The 17,770-nt window shown below is 35.5% G+C and overlaps 3 protein-coding genes and 1 pseudogene across 3 annotated transcripts; all 4 read right to left on the bottom strand.

Moving 5' to 3' along the window:
- Window positions 1–362: 362 nt before the first annotated feature.
- Window positions 363–6,719, bottom strand: LOC101255641 (uncharacterized). Its single transcript, XM_004249047.5, has 2 exons — window positions 6,220–6,719; window positions 363–2,933 (listed from the first exon to the last, which is right to left on the bottom strand). Exons 1-2 carry the CDS (start codon window positions 6,224–6,226, stop codon window positions 841–843), a joined length of 2,100 nt encoding a protein of 699 aa, XP_004249095.1. The 5' UTR covers window positions 6,227–6,719; the 3' UTR covers window positions 363–840.
- Window positions 6,720–7,173: 454 nt separating this feature from the next.
- CaM3 (calmodulin 3) lies at window positions 7,174–9,626 on the bottom strand. Its single transcript, NM_001321494.1, has 2 exons — window positions 9,412–9,626; window positions 7,174–7,889 (listed from the first exon to the last, which is right to left on the bottom strand). The coding sequence occupies exons 1-2, from the start codon at window positions 9,485–9,487 to the stop codon at window positions 7,516–7,518; spliced, it is 450 nt and encodes a 149-aa protein (NP_001308423.1). The 5' UTR covers window positions 9,488–9,626; the 3' UTR covers window positions 7,174–7,515.
- Window positions 9,627–10,396: 770 nt separating this feature from the next.
- LOC104644422 (calmodulin-2/4-like) lies at window positions 10,397–10,988 on the bottom strand (annotated as a pseudogene).
- On the bottom strand, window positions 10,397–17,654 carry LOC101248156 (uncharacterized). The gene is made up of 4 exons (XM_004249674.5): window positions 17,426–17,654; window positions 14,747–17,341; window positions 12,018–12,753; window positions 10,397–11,020 (listed from the first exon to the last, which is right to left on the bottom strand). Exons 2-3 carry the CDS (start codon window positions 17,141–17,143, stop codon window positions 12,037–12,039), a joined length of 3,114 nt encoding a protein of 1,037 aa, XP_004249722.1. The 5' UTR covers window positions 17,144–17,341; window positions 17,426–17,654; the 3' UTR covers window positions 10,397–11,020; window positions 12,018–12,036.
- Between the last annotated feature and the right edge of the window lie 116 nt (window positions 17,655–17,770).

Raw genomic sequence — 17,770 nt, 5'->3', positions numbered from 1 at the left:
GCTTTCGATTAGGGTGCCTCCTGAGGGTTGGTGTCATTAGAGATAAACTTCTATTAAGGAGGTGAGTTTGATGTTTCAATTTAAACAAGTAGAAGATTAATTTAATTTAATTGTTACATTTAATGTGTCATTATGGAAGTGATTAACAAAATGAGATAAAAGCAAAACAAGGTAGCTTTAAGATAGTAGTATTTTTCTAAATATGAAATGGTTTGAGATTACTGATAAACGGAAAGAATGATCATGGAATAAAGTTTAAGTTACTGATTTTGTGGTTTGAAGAATTATTTTACATGTTGATGCATTGAGGTAAATAAACAAACAATACGTGCAGGCTACACGTAAGTTTCTGTACGAAGAAATTACTTGGTAAGCAACATAATTCAACTGCACCAGGAATATTCATGGAGCACAGATTGATATTCCATGTACAGATGTAGGAATAATATACTGAACAGTGTCCTACTCCTAAAAGTCTGTAAAGTAAACAATCACACATATCTCACTCAGGGAAATCTCAACAAGTTCCTGTCTTTACAACAAATAATCACATTTGACACAAGAAAAAAGAAAAAGAAACACCTCTGTAACTGTTCACAAATGCAAAAGCTGGATAGCTAATGAGTACCGCATGCTCCAGGGACCATTAACTCTTAAAACTTCAAGTTTCATGTTGATTTACTGTTCAAGTTGGTAGACCCCTACGTGAACTCCTGCCCGGCATTGATGACCTACTAATAGAAGGGATCCATCTTCCTGTACTCCTGAAGATCTTGAAAGACTGTCAAGAGCCACAAAGTATTCGTGCTGCAAGGCTTCCATAGCTGAAAACAAAAATCTCTAACTCGAGGTATCAATCTGTTTTCCATGATCATCATCAGGAATATGTCTCTTTAACCTTGTGAGCCAGATATCAAAATTCATAGGATATGGCGTTCCACAGAGGCTGTCAACATAATCTGCGAATGCTTTCAAGACAGCAGAAATATCTCCTAGCTTCTGTTGGATCAACCTTTTTGACCAAGAGGTTTCTCTCCACTGCAGTGCCCCTTCAACCGAATCCAAATTAGGCATGTTACTACCAGAAGAGAAGTAAAGCATGTACACGAGACTCTCTGCATCAGAGGCTGAGCACAGTTTCCCTTCTTGAAGGGCATAGGTAGAGGAGAAATGTAAATTCATTGCAGGACGATCCCTCTCTTCTAAAATAGCATGTCCCCAACCAACGAGAACAAAATAAGGTTGCCTCACACCAGAATTAACAAAAACAACGTTCTCAGGCCTGATATCTCCGTGCCGAATGCCAACTGAGGCAGCAGCAGAAAGGGCAGCTAAACAGTCATGGCAACATCTAATAGCCTCATCGCTACCAAAGTGGCCAAGTCTCACCAAATCAGCAACTGTTCTGCCCACTGGACTAGTCATTAAAACTGGAGTTCCACACCATTGACGATCACAGTTACCGCCCGAGCTTGGTCTCCTGCATTGGCCAGGATGAATTATCCGCCCAGATGCATCCAACTGAGGTAGATACTTGCTGGACAACTCCTTTTGCTTCATAACGCCCAATACCTTTGTCTGCCTCTGAACTTGATACCACAGTTTCATATCTTCCCACGCTGGTTCCAGCAGAGAAGGATGTGAACCAACATATAAAAATGAAGTCGTGCCAGGATCTTCGACAGAAGACGCAATGTAATACGGAATTTCTCCATCTGTTAGGACTTCATTTATCTGATAATCCTTCTTCCAGTTTGAATCTTCTATCAGCACAACAGAACCGATTTCCAGGTTCATGGACTTGTCAGGTTCTAACCTGAAGGACTCTTCATGTACTTCAACAATTTCAGGTGATGCACTACGCTGCTGGTAGCGAAACAAACCATTTCCATTCACCCAGCTATCCCCCAATTGTCTTTCAATTCTTCTTGCCTGAAGCCGAGCACTGTGGTCTGCAGCCAAATCTTCAATTGAATTCTTTGACATTCCAGCATATTGTGTGATTGAGTGGAAGGTCGCATAAAGTGCTTGTAAAGCCCCGACATCCCCCCAATTAGCATTTCCAAGCTTGTTCCAGATCCTATCGATGGGAGAAATGGTAATTAAAGCATTATTTTTTATCCATTCAGCAGCACAACCATATACATCATTCAAATCCATTTCCAACTTGCTTACATCTCCTTCAAGTTTTAGGACTCCACCATATTGAGTGTCAACTAAAAGAACAAAAACTGAATTCAAACTGAGAGGAATATTGGATCTGCTGATGCTTCTTGCAACCAATACTCTTAGAGCAAAGAATAAAGCTTCGCCTAAAATTGAGAGACAAGGTTTACAGTCATTCTCTACTGTACAAAGGTTTCCAATATCTGACCTTAGAATAGCAAGTTCCAAAATATCATCCCACTTCCCTTGTGGATGCCTTGGGTTTTTGAGCATTACAGCTGTGGCACAAAGACCTCCCAGCTTCCCTTTCGAAATGGCTTTCTCAGCCTGATAAAATCTCAGGTTTGAATTATAGACGCAAGAAACATAGAAAGGCAAAGTTTCATCCTGACCCCAAAATGCCTCCCACAAACCTTTCACACTTGCATGTAAAAAATCCTCCAGAGCAAGATAAGCAGTTGCTTCCGCAGCACCAGAAGTCGAGGCATAAACAGCACTAGGCATACGAATCAGCTGCTGAAATGGAACTCCTCCCAACGCATAATCGAACTTTTGAAGATCTATCAACTCAAAAGGGACATCAAACGAAGGTTCCTTATGAGTTGAATTTTCTATTGTTTCTTCATACCACGTTTTAATGTTTTCGGTCAGGCTTTCACTATCTACAAACCTATGGAGAAACTCTTTCCGGTCATGAAGCCTGCCACCTGAAGATATACTGGATTTTTTTGCGCCAGACTCCACAGATTCCTGGTCTGGAGACACACCTGTAGTGCCAGATAAAGGAGATTATGAACTCATTAGATGTGTTCCAGAAAATGCTGCACCAAGAACATAACATGAAAGTTCAAAGTCTACAAAAGAAAGAGCAAGCTCCTCGAAAGGAAACCAATGAATTCTTTTTGCATGTCAAAGAAAATAAATTAGGGAGGATATTATGCCATACATTAGAGAATTCTTAGACTACAAGTTAACGGCCATGGCCATGCAACAAATATTAGCAGCATCTAAATCAGAACATCAATGGGTTAATGGTGCCAAGGACACATTATCACTATTAGTTTCTTCATCAACTAAGAATGATACCTCACACTCAGCACCCCTTATATGATTCCAGCAAGAAACATACGAACTATGTTAAAAGCCACTTTGTTATTGCTGCAGCCACTAATACCTGTATTTTATCTACTATTCTGCCAACTCAGCTAGAATGGACCTCCAAAAGGAGATTGGGCTAATTATTTCTCAACCGGCATCCAGTTCAGAAAGCACAGATCCCACTCAAGTGCACACTTCTCTATTTTCACAAATCCGCATTCAGGTCTAGTTTCTGCTTTGGAGATACAGACAGTATGTTGAAAAGAAAATAATGGTCTGTTTATACAGGTCTAAGGGAGTTGGTATTCTAACATCCTTGTTTATAACAATATTCATGTTGTTCATTACATGTATGGTTTTCTGACCAATTTGAAGATTTTGTAGTCCATCTCAGACGACTTGATTCATATCCATGAAAAGAAATAAGTTTAGCCTTCCGAATTTCACACCCATAATAATATTTATGCATTGCAATTTACACCAATAACTGCATATGATAAATAATATACACCTCTGCACCAATTTGCATTAGGTAAATAAGAAAAAATTAGCTCCATTATATAAGACGTTCCAATCATAAGTTCAGGGAGCTAACAAAATCCAAAGAACTAATCAATATTATTTATAAAGACCAATTTCTCCAGAAAAAGAAAAGAGAGTAGACATTTAGCTTTCAGAGAGTGACTTGAAGTAAAAGCTCCATCAAAACATTTGCTATTTCTTTCCTTGAAACACCAAAAACTACTTGCAGGGATCATTTGTCATATAGCTTCGTACCAACTCTTTCATACTATAGCTAAAAAGAGTGAAAAACTGTAAAATCAGATAGTCTCCGCAAAAGGTATTAGTTGAACTAGATGCAATTTTCTGAGGTGTAACAGTCAAAATTTTACCTTAGTAATACCAACATACAGATGCTGGTGCATTGACTTTATGAGGAGCATAAGTAGAAAGTCATTATACGACATGCAAAACTGTCATTAAAATGGTAATATAAAAGAATATCACTATAAAACATGCATAAAAGTTATTAAGATGTTAAAGTTATTCTCATAAGTCATATATCTCCTAAAATTTGGCAACCAAATGACTATAAAACTTAATAACGTCCAGGACAATATTTAACTTGATGCTCACAATGGCAAAAATTCTTCTCCTCCACAAAACTGATACTTCTAAAATCAATATCCATGTCCTCAGAATTAAGAAACATATTTATTGCACCTCAAAATTTAGTTGATCAAAAGCCAGGCATGAGACGTTAGGTTTAAAGGTGAACGTTGGAGATTCATGATGCAGCCTCTTACCGTCAACTAATGAACCAAGTAAATTGCAATCATTAATCCATTACTATGAATGTTCCTCAGGTAAATTTTCAGTTTTAACTGAATACAACAACACCTATCACGACCTAAGAATCCAACATTCCTTTTGGAAATAAAGATACTAATATTATTACTCCCATCGAGTCAAATTTTCGATTTAAGTCACAATAGTTTGACCGGCATGGATTTTAAGTTTAAAAGAACGGAAGACTTTTGGATCTTGCAGTCATAAACATGCCACAAGATTTTTAAACTTGTGTCTTAAACATTCCATGACATTTATGTGACTATAAAAGTTTCTCATCAAGGGTAAAATGATTAGTTTATAATTATATATTTTCAAATATAGAAATGTGTTATTCTTTTTGGACCAGACTAATAAGGAAATAGTATCTTCCAAGAGGACATAGTACTCATACAGTCTTCCTCAGAATTTAAGATTCACTCTTATGTATGCAGAAGTGCAATTGATCTTTAGTTAAGAGGCCGACATACAAGATAAGCCAGCTTACGTGCATCTCATGACCGATGGGCTCTATCTAAAAGAGTGCGCTAATTTCGTTAAAATTATTTCAAAAAATTGTCAACATATTTGTCTCATATTATTGTTGATTACAGATTTGGCATTTTCTTCCAGTTTTCACCTTTGATAACACGGATTCAGTAAGAGCTTTTTCTCTTATTCTCATCTCACATTCACAGTTGCTGCTTTCTGATGTGATTAGGCAAAGAAGGAAGAGGAAAGGGGGAGGGTATCTAAAGAATGCTTCAAGCTTCCAATTCTCCAACATTAAACACCCAACTAAGTAGGACTACTTAGACTTTCTCCGAGTTAGTACCTTTTTCCATTTCCTCACAGAAAAATAATTCACCCATACTTTCAATTTATAGATGCTAAGAATTTGTATGCAAAACTTGCCATTATTGTCTTGATTTTTGTTGTTTATATTGGTACTTGAATGGATAAATAAAGTTTCTTCTTTTCATTACTTTCTATTCCCAGTATGAAGCATTTACAAGAACAATTCTTCCAGCAAATGCAAATAAATGGGAGACAAATATACAAAGACAATAAATCACCCTGATGTTAGTTAAACATAGTGCGGCCCAATCCCAACTCCAAAGACTAAAATCCAAATACAAGATCATTTGGTCTTTACAGTTCTTCCTTCCATCTCCTTTTTACCAGCTAACAAGAAATCCCCCCCCCCCCCAATCCAATTTGAAAAAAGAGCCCAAATTTAACTTAACAAGCAAAAACTACCAAAAACAAGATCATTTGGTCTTTACAGTTCTTCCTTCCATCTCCTTTTTACCAGCTAACAATTAACCCCCCCCCCCCTCCAATTTGAAAAAAGAGCCTAAATTTAACTTAACAAGCAAAAACTACAAACTTTGAGCATAAAAACTGGAACTTTCAAGCAAATATCATAACCAAATTTTGCTCACCAAAAATCAAAGAACAGACCAAAACAAATTCAGTAAAACCCCAATTCAAAAATCAACTGTTAATCCCTCAACCAGTATGAGCTAAATTCAGTATACTCGAGAAAGTGAAAGTCAAAAGTCAAAGAATAGCCCAAATCTCTAGGGTTTTTACAAAGAAAACAAAGGAAAAACAGATTTATACCTTCCATTACGTTGAAAAATTCGAAATTGAACTGATTTTGGCTTCAGATCCTCAGCTTATTGCTCGGAAAATACCAAGTCTCCGATGAACTCTCCCATTTCCCAACTTTCTCTCTCTAAACAAACACTCTCTCTCTTATTGTCTGACCATAATAAAGAACTATAAAATTTACACAGTCTCTCAATTTCAGAAAGAATAACTTAATTTAGCTAGGTACGGAGTTTAATAAAATAAATAAAAATTTTAATTGTATAATTCTAAATTAAAATTATTTTTAAATTTATAGTCTTAAACATGTTACGTCGAAAATTATTACCAAAAAAAATTATTTTTTTAAAAACAGATTAAAAAGAAGAATGTATTTGTTTTTAAAACGGGGGAGTAATTAAAATATAAATATTCCATTTTATTATTTCTATGTAATAAAATTATTTGTTACTACTATACGCCCACTTTTTCTTTTTTTTTCCTTGTAAGAATAAGAAAAAGAGAATAATTATGGGAAGCCTGCAGGGGTGAATTTTTGGTATTATTATAGTTTTGTGAGATTTCAATACATTTGACTAATAATGACTTGTCTTTTGGACCATACCTTTTATTACCTTTTTGTCTTGTACACGTTAAAAAAGGAAAAACATATATTCAAACACTAATTATGTTATAAATCAGTTTTCTACATATTAATTAAGTCATTAATACTGCTATAAATATGCAAAAAATTTGTTTACATATAGTATTTCATTTTAGAACACCAGTAGTTCAATCAAATCTAAAAATGAATATTAAATACAACTCTCACACATTTACCACTGAAACCGTGTTTCAATTATCAAACTTTGTGTGGACTCTATTCCTGAGCCCTAACAATCACCATGTTATCACTGAATTAGCATAAAGTGTAGCAAATCACACCAATAAAGCATAAGCTGGATGACAAACTAGAGAATTCAACAATTTCCAGAGTCAAAAAGTTTGCATGAATAAATCATAAATGCAAAGCTATTAGAACTGAATTTGTCAATAAATAAATAAAAAGTAACAGTCTAGGTTCAACAAAGCTCTAAATAGGAACCTTACAACTTTATCAGCCGAGGTACAAGACAAGATAAGACATCACAGACAACCAAATAAGAGAAAGAAACTGATCCAACCACCAAACGATAGAGAGCATTACATTCATCCAAAGGTACAGCGTAACAGGATAAATTTGTAAAAAGAAACCATTATCCCAAAGCTGACCAAGTCTGATGAATGTTTGGTCTTTTTTCTTAAAAAAACAACTTCAGAAGAGGGAAATCACTTGGCCATCATGACCTTAACAAACTCATCGTAGTTAATTTGTCCATCGCCATCGACATCAGCCTCTCTGATCATTTCATCAACTTCTTCATCAGTGAGCTTCTCACCAAGGTTAGTCATCACATGACGGAGCTCAGCAGCAGAGATGAACCCATTCTGGTCCTTGTCAAACACTCTGAATGCCTCCTTTAGCTCCTCCTCTGAGTCTGTATCCTTCATCTTCCTGGCCATGAGGTTCAAAAACTCGGGGAAGTCGATGGTTCCATTACCATCAGCATCCACTTCATTTATCATGTCCTGGAGCTCAGCTTCAGTTGGGTTCTGTCCCAACGACCTCATCACAGTCCCAAGCTCCTTAGTTGTAATGCAACCTATTCAAAACAACAATATCAGCATAATAAACCAGAAGGATCAAACTGACTGCATTTCTTTTCCAGTACATACTTTCAAAAGAAAAATCAAATGTAAAGTTAACCATACCAGATAATTCAGATGGTTACATCCACGTGTGGTTTTTTTTTTTTTGGGGGGGGGGGGGGGGGTGACTAACTAGAGCCAATGTTCTTTTCTAGGGCCTCTATGTTATGCCCAAGTCTAGACGACACATCTCATATGCTATCTCACAAAGTCAACAGTAAGCCGTTTGATAAATAATTAAATCAAAAAACATAGTGCTATAATACATATTTCAAACAAAATACATGAAATCTTTAAGATACTTGCATCTTTCTACTACACAAGCAAAACAAGATCCAAAATGTTGCATGTGCAAAGCCAGTTCTGAAGAGGTAACTGATTAAAAAAAGACGGTCAACACATGTAACAGTTGGAATTCCCAAGAATACACCATCATGTAACACACAAACTATAGCTCTTCCTCAAACAGATATATTATATTTAAACCATCACTTCATCCCCAGCATCCCCTAAAAATTATATTAAATAAAATGGAAAAATGAAACAGCATATATTGGGTCATTTTGGGTAAAAGACATTGAAGTCCATCAAACCAGATATTTAGACCATTATCTGCAGCATCTTATTTCTAAAAGATAAACTTTTTAAAACCATGGTGTCCAAACTAGCTTTGGCGCACCTCGAATTAATTCCACGAGAAACGTGTCACCTCCCACACCAACATCAAGTACCGAATAACTTTGTCAACCAAGGCATTAATTCCACGAGAAACGTGTCACCTCCCACACCAACATCAAGTACCAAGTAACTCTATCAACCAAGGCATTAATTCCACAAGAAACGTGTCACCTCCCACACCAACATCAAGTACCAAGTAACTCTGTCAACCAAGGCTAGGACAGACGGGAAAAAATCAACTAGTGTTTGAACATGAGAACTCATGATTCTCAACCCACGTCATTGATCACTATGCCATCGATTTGGCTTTATTAAAGCCAATAAACACTAGGCCTTATTAAACCATTTTAAATGCTTGTAAACTGTAATATAGAATCTGCAAGAGATCTATTCATGCACGGCTACAATAAAGACAAAGAACCTATATCTACCATTTAAAGCAAGTTGATATCATTATCTATAAAGACAGAAACTTTGGCCCATATACAAGGTACATCAAAATCCTATTTTTTTTCATTTATCCTCTGATTTGCATTTTTCCACATCTTAAAAGCAAAAATCTTAAACATTTCTCAACTAGAGCGTAATAAATTAAAGCACTCAAAATTCAATTAACAAGCTTAAAAATCTTCCATTTTCTCTAATCGGTTACTATCATTCCTACACATCAAATCAATGAAGTTTTTGACATCCACAAAATCATCATAATTGTTCCATCAAATCTAAAATCTAAACATGAAGTCAATAAAGCCCAGATCTGGAAAATAAAAAATGAAAAAGAAAAGCTTAGAATCTAACCATCTCCGTCCTTGTCGAATAGGCTGAAAGCCTCCTTGAACTCAGAGATCTGATCATCGGTGAGCTGATCTGCCATTTTTCTACAAAGAAAGAGAGAGAGGGAGAAGAAGAAAGTTGTGGAATTGAGACAAGACACACAAAAAAAGGGTTTTTTTTTTTGTTTTTTTAAGCTTCTCGCCTCTTCGATTACAGGGAAAACAGACTACTTTATAATCAAAAAAAAATTAGACTTTTCAATGGCTAATTATATCTAAATATAAAATACCTGTAAATTTAGCCGACTTTCCCGCTTTACCCTTCCCTTTTATTCTCATTTTTTTAAAAATAAAATAAAATATTACTACCTCCCAATTTAAATTTATTTTAACAAAATTATGGTTGGCAAGTTTAAATTATTCTACTACAAAAAAAATACATTCTTTGGTGGTGTCGTTCGAAATATAGAAAAAGTCAGTTTGATTTTTATATTTTAAAAATAATTTTATTTATGTATAAATCATATAATTTTTTCATTTTCGGTGAATTTTAAATTATTTGTAGCTCGGTCCTTTAATCATTTTGAGACTTTGCCACTTAATCAACCTGTAGAATAAGTCTATACTATTTTCTCGGTCCACTTTCAATTGTTATGATTTCTATTTTTAGAGTCAAACTATAAGAATCTTGACTAATATTTTTAAGATGTGTTTTCTTCATCATATTGATTTGCAATTTATAGTATTTTTCATATAGTTTTTCAATATTTAAACTTTTTTTTATTTAAAATATCGAATTAATATAATCTAAACTTTAACTTTGAAAATTTGTCTCCTTGAGAAAATGTAACACGACAGATAAAGGTGGATGGAGGGAGTAGTGGTGGTTTCTGTAGGAATTTGTTCCTCTTCTCTTTGATGAATCTATTATTTTGTCCAATCATTATTTTATTATGTAACTTATAAATAAGATAAACATATGATTTTACAGTTAACAGGAGAAGCTTAGCTATTAGAACTGCATTAATCAATAAGTAAATAAAAAGTTAACAGTCTTCGTAGATTTAGTTCAACAAAGCCTTTTAATATGAACCAGACAACTCTAAGACTAGAGAAGACATCACAGACAACCAAATAAGAGAAAGAAACTGATTCAACCACCAAACCCAGAGGTACAACCTATCCGGATAAATTTGTAAAAGGAAACCATTATCCCAAAGCTGACCCAGTCTGAAGCAACTTCAGAAGAGGGAAATCACTTGGCCATCATGACCTTAACAAACTCATCGTAGTTAATTTGTCCATCGCCATCGACATCAGCCTCCCTGATCATTTCATCAACTTCTTCATCAGTAAGCTTCTCACCAAGGTTAGTCATCACATGACGGAGCTCAGCAGCAGAGATGAACCCATTCTGGTCCTTGTCAAAACACTCTGAATGCCTCCTTCAGCTCCTCCTCTGAGTCTGTATCCTTCATCTTCCTGGCCATGAGATTCAAAAACTCTGGGAAGTCGATGGTTCCATTACCATCAGCATCCACTTCAGTTATCATGTCCTGGTGCTCGGCGCAGCTCAGTTGGGTTCTGTCCCAACGACCTCATCACAGTCCCAAGCTCCTTAGTTGTAATGCAACCTATTCAAACCAACAATATGAGCAAACTAAACCAGAAGATCAAACAACGTATGCTTCTGACTGCATCTTTTACCAGTGCATACTTTCAAAAGAAACCAAATGTAAAGTTAACCATACCAGATAATATCACCTAGTGTTTCAATTTGAACATGAGAACTCGTGATTCTCAACCCACGTCATTGACCACTAGGCCAAGGATTTTGCTTTATTAAAGTAAAAAAACACAAGTACCATTTTAAATGCTTGTGAACTAATACAGAATCTGCAGGAGATCTACTCATACACGGCTACAATAAAGACAGAGAACCTATAACTACCATTTAAAGCAAGTTTATATCATTATCTATATAGACAGTAACTTTGGCCCACATTAAAAAAAATAATCAAATACTAATTACCCATACAGGGTCAAAGATTCACCATTGTTACAAATAAAGAAAGAAGATTTCAAAGTACAAGTGCTCAAGCAATACAATGAATGGTCATAAATTAAACAAAATATGCAAGTCACCTGAATCCAAATACTGTGGAATATTCTTTTCCATTGTTATGTTCAACAAGGATTAGTAATAGTAAGAAGCCAAATAGCCTATCCGGTATATGAAACTAGCATACATGCCAAACTGAGGAAGCGTAAAAGAGAGGAAACTAGGCGGTGGTTTACAAAAATAGAACTTTGTCTCGATATTTATTTTCCATAGGAACACCTAAGGAGTAAGTTTTACATGCCAAAAAGTAGAGTATTTATCTGTAACAAGTGAATCCCTTTTTCTCTCACTATCTCCACAATTGCTAAGAAAAATTCTCAAGAAATCAAATAGAACTTATTCTTGAAGTATAAGAACTCGTCACACTGACAAATGCACAACCAAATAAGAAAAAAAGAATACTAACTAGTTACCCATGTCCTGAACATGAAAGAAACCAACTTGAACATCTATTCATTCATACACTAACAAAGAAAAAAAATGTTTCAGAAAAGAAACTCGAAGGATACCTCCTGTTCTCCCAATTTTCTAGCTATCCACATTTTCTTTTGAAGTCACTGGAACTTGAACTTGAGCCTGACTTGTGTGGTTTTCTTTCTTGACTATAACATCACCGGTAACTACACCTGTCTCTTGAGGCAACTCAACGGCAAGATTTGGCTTTTCGGTGGTAGTTACCTTATCTTCTTGTTTTACAACTTCCTGATCTATTTTGCCTGCATCAGCTTCACTTCTTCCAGATACAACAATTTTCTTGAGACTTGATTCGGAGTTCTTAGATGAGCTAGCTTCACGTGATTCAGTTTTTAATGCTTGTTGAAGGCTCGTGTTTGGTTTATCTATATCATTTTTCATGACTTGTTTCACAGCTAAGTCTGCCCCCACATCCTGTGAATGTAGAGAAACTCCTTTTCCTTTGGATTCTCTAACATGCACATCATCAATCGAATCATGAAGGACGCGTCTGTCAGCATTCTCTTCAAGGGTCTGCTTATTAATCAAATCAATGTCTCCGGTTGGTCTTGGTTCAAGAGTTGGTAGTCCCATCTCATGGTCTTTCAAACTTGATACCTTATGAACTGGTCCATTTTTCGAACTCTCTGATTCTTCAGTTGCCACCTTAGCATTAGATGTCTTAACAGACTCAGGACTCCTGGGAGAGGTTATACTGGGAGGAACTTCTTGAACTTTTGACACATTCAAGCTTTCTGTGGTCCTTGCTTTCTCCGTTGAAACAGGTGCCTCCTGTATATCATAATTAGATTCACTTAGACTCATTTAATCCAAATAAATGCGAAGACATAGTACAGGTTGAACTATACTGATAACTCCCATGTTTCAAACCTAACATCAAAAGCTTTGAGAGCAAGAAAGGAATCAGAATTTGAGGTGTAACGGCCATTTTAGTCATATCTTAGCTTTTCTTGTAGTTACTATAAATAGCTATAATTATGGTTTAATTCATTAGCTGGCCTTTGATTATGAATGATGATGACTGTCATAAGTAGGAGTATTGTCCCAAACCTCTTCAATTGAAGAGTTCGGAACCTAAATAAGCCACAAAAAAATAAAATTGACCAATATAAGCCACTATTTTAGGAAGTAACTAAAATAGGCTTAGTGGAAGAAAAAATTCCACTTTATCCAATATTCCAAACGTTTTCCGTTAGTCCGTAACGAGTATATTCTAATATATAACGGAATTATTTCTTACACTTTATAAATTGTAAGTTTTTCTTGCCCTTTGAAAATTCAACTTTTTCTTGCACTTTATAAAGCGGAAGAAAAACTTACATTTTACAAAGAGGAATATTTTTCAAGTTTTGCTCTCCTTATGATGTTTTTGTAGTGTTTGTCAGACAATTATATTGATTTGACATATCATAAAAATAAAAAAGTTATTACACTATGTATTTTTATTTTTTTTATTCTGAAAGCTCATCCAAGCTCTATTTAAAGACATTCAGACATAGCACATTCAACATCTTTAGTTTTCTATTATTCTTCATTTCAATCACAAAATAATGTCTTCTTAACCAAAAGTTAGAGTTTCGATTTATTAGGATGGCGAAATTATACATGATGGAAATACCGTTTATTATAATTGTCCTCCCAAACACAATTCTAAATATTCAATTAATGTCAAATATCATATATTTCTTTCACCAATTTATAAAAGAATGGGGTATAAATAGTATTATTATGATTATAGTCAGAAAATACCTACTTCATTTTTATCACAAGGACAAGTAAATTTTGGAGAGTGATAAATCATTGACCGACTTAGATCAATTAATAGATAATATATCTAAAATAGAATACAAATATATTCAATATTTAAAGATACAATGAATAAAAAATGGACACCTAAACCAATAACTGAACAAGATAATTTTCTAGATTTAGATTGTGTAGAAGATATAAATAAAGTGTAAGAAATAGTTCCATTATATATTAAATTATAAACGTTATGGGACTAACGGAAAATGTTTGGAATATTGGAAATGAAATTTTTTCTTCCACTAAGCCTATTTTAGTTACTTTCTAAAATAAAGGATTATTTTGGTCAATTTTATTTTTTTGTGACTTATTTAAATTCCGAACTCACGGAGTTTGTCACTCCATTCGTACTGTTTAACTAGTAGATAAGCACTAGAAAAAATAGGATTGGAGGAGAGAGAGTTATTTTCAGTCCTACCAGTATGAGACTATGAGTTACCAGTCGACTTTAGAGATCACATTCAACCAGTTTAACAAAAGCATCTCGAATTGTAGGATTGGATGAATACTATGGTTGAGATTCAAAGAATTTGAGATGTATAATCTAAACAATATATTAGGTTAATTGGAACATGATTTGTTTCCAACAGTTCTTTTGGCCTATACTTCATCACTTCACATCCAACTTAGTCTTTGGTTTTTATCATCATATGCCATTAAACATAATTGGATTAAGTAATGGAGAATTAAAAAAAGATTTATAAAAATAAATTTTAAATTATCTCAAATAAAGAAACATTTTTAAGAGAAAAGCTAAATAAAGTATATAAAACATGATAAAAACTAAGATCTTGGTATAATTTAATCCAAATAGATTAAAGAATATGCATGATAACTCTGTTCATCTGTAAAAGGATATGCATGATAACTCTCTTCATCTTTAAAGAGATTAAAGAATATGCATGATAAAAGTTTTTGCAATTTATAGTACTGAATAGGACATATACTAATTACTTACTTTTGTGGAAGACTTCGAATCAATAGATGTCTGACTATCTGCTACAGGCACCGGAAGAGCACTTGCACTGCCAAAGACTTCATCGTTGTTTGATATCTCCAACTTTGCAACATCAAGCTCATGTTTGTCAGTTATTGCCTCCCTCAGCCGCAATTCTTTGGAATCTGCTGATGAAAATATTTGTTCCTTCGTCGGAATGGACTTCTCAATGTCTCGATTATTTGCCACAGGTTCCCTCTCAGAGGCATGCCCGGTTTCAGATTCTAGAAGCAGATCTGAAGCAATTGAGGAGGAAGAAGTATTTTTCTTAATTGAAGGAGGACTGGCATCATAAATAGGTTCCAAATGTGAACTCTCCTCCACTGAACTGCTTGTGATGTTCAGATCTGACACATTCGGCGAAGGATGCTCAGAGATGGTTTCAACATGGCACGTCGATTCCTCTGAACTTGATCTCACCACTACTTTGTCAGCAAAGATCTTTTCACCTACTTCTGATGAGGAGGAGGAGCTTGACTGACTACTGCATTTTTGTTCAGATGTTGCTGACTTTGAACAAATTTTAGACGGATCAAGTACCATGGAGCTGGCTGCTGTTTCTTCATGGAATACATTTGGTACCAAATCATGATGATTTTCCACATTTGGTAGTGTAACATCAGTGTCATCGAGTTCAATATCCCTCTTATCAGATGCACCTAGGACCAAACATTCTACTTCTTCGGAGGATTGGCTTCCATGTCCAATATCCTCGGTAGCATGCTCTATCTTAGATATCAGCTTTGGTTCCTTGAAGATATGTTCATCTGTCAGGTCTTTGCCTTCCAGTTCTTCATTCAGGTTCTTGTCTTCTACATCTTCCTCATTGAGGTTCTTGTATTCCAGATCTTCAATTGAGCCCTGTGACTCTGTTTCAAGAACAGAACTTACTTTGGAATCACTGAGATCGCTGGGGTGCCTTTGTAATGGTGAATAACTTGTTCCTTCAGCAGCCATCACATCAGGAACAAAGTAAGGTCTAAAACGGGTATCTTTCTTGTTCAGCCCAAAGATTGAGGGCCCAACATTAAAACTTTCATGCCTCCTAAAAAATGTCTCTTTTGGTTGAGATGTGATAATCTCTTGATCGAAAGTGTCTCCTGTAAGATCAGGTTTTTCCTCACTTGGGTCATAAGGAAGATCAAATGGGTTCCGCTTACACCTTGGCAACAAAATAGATGGAGCTGATCCAGGGATAGGAGGCAGTCCAGGACCATAGTTATCATTAGGAAGATCAAAAGGGTTTTGTCTTGCTGTTGAAATGGGAGGCATGAAATCAACAGAGACCAAGTCTATTAAACTCTTTTCATCTGTAAAACTCATGTTTTTTCGTGATCTTCTCCTTGCAATAAGACTCTCCAATCGTTGATTCCTTTCTAGCTCAGAGGTTCCCAAGTCCATAAGATTTCTCTGATCCTCCTCCGTCCATGTAATAGCAGACTTTGGACCTTCTGTATCTCGTGTTTCCTCTTCTTCTTCATCTTCATTCTCATCATCTGCAACTTCTACTTCTTCCTGGTCTTCAGAAACATCATCATCAGATTCATCATCGCTCTCGGGGGACTTGGTAGAACTTTCTGAAGGAGCATGAGAAACATCACGTGACAAACCGACAGGTTGGGGATTGTCTTCCTCTAAAAGTGGATGGAGCTCATCAAGCATTGGCATAATATCAGCTACTGAAGCATCTGGAGAGGAACTCTCTGCTCCATCAGACCCTGAATATAAGGCCTCCTCCCTACGTTTCCAAGGTGATCCGGGAGGTGAATCAAAATTAGCCCTCCTAGAATCAAAGGAATCAACTGATTTGTCATTATCAAACTCAACGCTCTCTTCATTACCCTTCGAAGTAGGAGAATACTGGTCCTCCGTAAGTTCAGCATCACTAAATTTGTCTTCATTTTTATGCTCATAAAACTCCCTTGCCACTTGCCCAGTAACTCCACCAACTAAAACTCCACCAATTAGAGCAGAATGATCACCAAATCTTTTACCCCTATGAACCTCACTACGCGTTGATTGGTCTACTTTATCCCTCTCTTGATCACTATATCTCTCGGTGAAGTAACTATTGTCACTCTCAACAAGAATAGCATCTCGTGTTTCCAAAGGCACAATATGATCAGTTGTGTTTTCTTCCCATTCAAATACAGGTATATTAGGCTGACCATAACTTAGTAAAGTTCCAAGCAGTGCAGCAGTGCAAACAAGAATAGGGGAGACAGACACCAAGATTGAAAACACAAAAGGAAATGATCTGTACAGAAATACCAAGAAACACAACATACCCACAAGGAATGGATGATTCCTAACTGTCCTATAACACACTTCAATAGTAAAGATTACAGCTTTCCTCATTTTAACTTCAATCCTTCACAACCCAATACCTAAAATGAAGCAACTTCCTCAGAAATGGGATCTGAATATCTAATTTTTCTTCACTGTACCCACCTAGTTCTTGTCAAAAATATGAACTAGAATCAATTCCCTTCTAGATCAAGACAAAGAATAAAAATCCCACCTTTACAAATCAATTCAAACACAATTGTAAAATTCCTGCAAACAAACCCAGAAAAGATTTTCACATTGAATTAACAATAATAGATTAAACAAAGAGAATTAAGAAAAGAAAATGCATACCAGGGTTGAAATATAGATCAATTTGAATAGTCCACAAAAACCCGTCAACTGTTTGGAAGATTAATGGATCATAGAACTCGCTAATAGGGATGAAAATCCAACGGCAAAAATAGAGATTTGATGTAATAATGGAGGATGATCATCACTCGTCGTTAGATTTGTTTGCCAACGCATCTTGTAGTTTAGCAACTTATTTTAATAATAATAATAGTAATAATAAGTACCCATTACCAATTATTCATGTTATCACTGGGTCATTGTTATCTATTGTATCATAATGTATATTGTACTCTATCTAGGGTAGATATAATGTTTGGCTAGATTATATTGTTTGGCTGTTTGTTG

The sequence above is a fragment of the Solanum lycopersicum genome, chromosome 10, assembly GCF_036512215.1.
Source record: "Solanum lycopersicum chromosome 10, SLM_r2.1".
Taxonomy (NCBI): domain Eukaryota; kingdom Viridiplantae; phylum Streptophyta; class Magnoliopsida; order Solanales; family Solanaceae; genus Solanum; species Solanum lycopersicum.
The sequence above is the reverse complement of the archived record's forward strand: the minus strand, read 5'-3'. Positions and strand labels throughout refer to the sequence as shown.

What these genes read in the sequence shown, in the direction of transcription:
- CaM3 (NM_001321494.1), bottom strand. Translation starts at nt 9,487, where the DNA reads ATGGCAGATCAGCTCACCGATGATCAGATCTCTGAGTTCAAGGAGGCT. An exon ending in ATTCGACAAGGACGGAGATG is followed by an intron (nt 7,890 to 9,411) that starts GTTAGATTCTAA and finishes TGTTTTGAATAG; the next exon opens with GTTGCATTACAACTAAGGAG.
- LOC101248156 (XM_004249674.5), bottom strand. Translation starts at nt 17,143, where the DNA reads ATGAGGAAAGCTGTAATCTTTACTATTGAAGTGTGTTATAGGACAGTT. An exon ending in ATTCGAAGTCTTCCACAAAA is followed by an intron (nt 12,754 to 14,746) that starts GTAAGTAATTAG and finishes TATGATATACAG; the next exon opens with GAGGCACCTGTTTCAACGGA.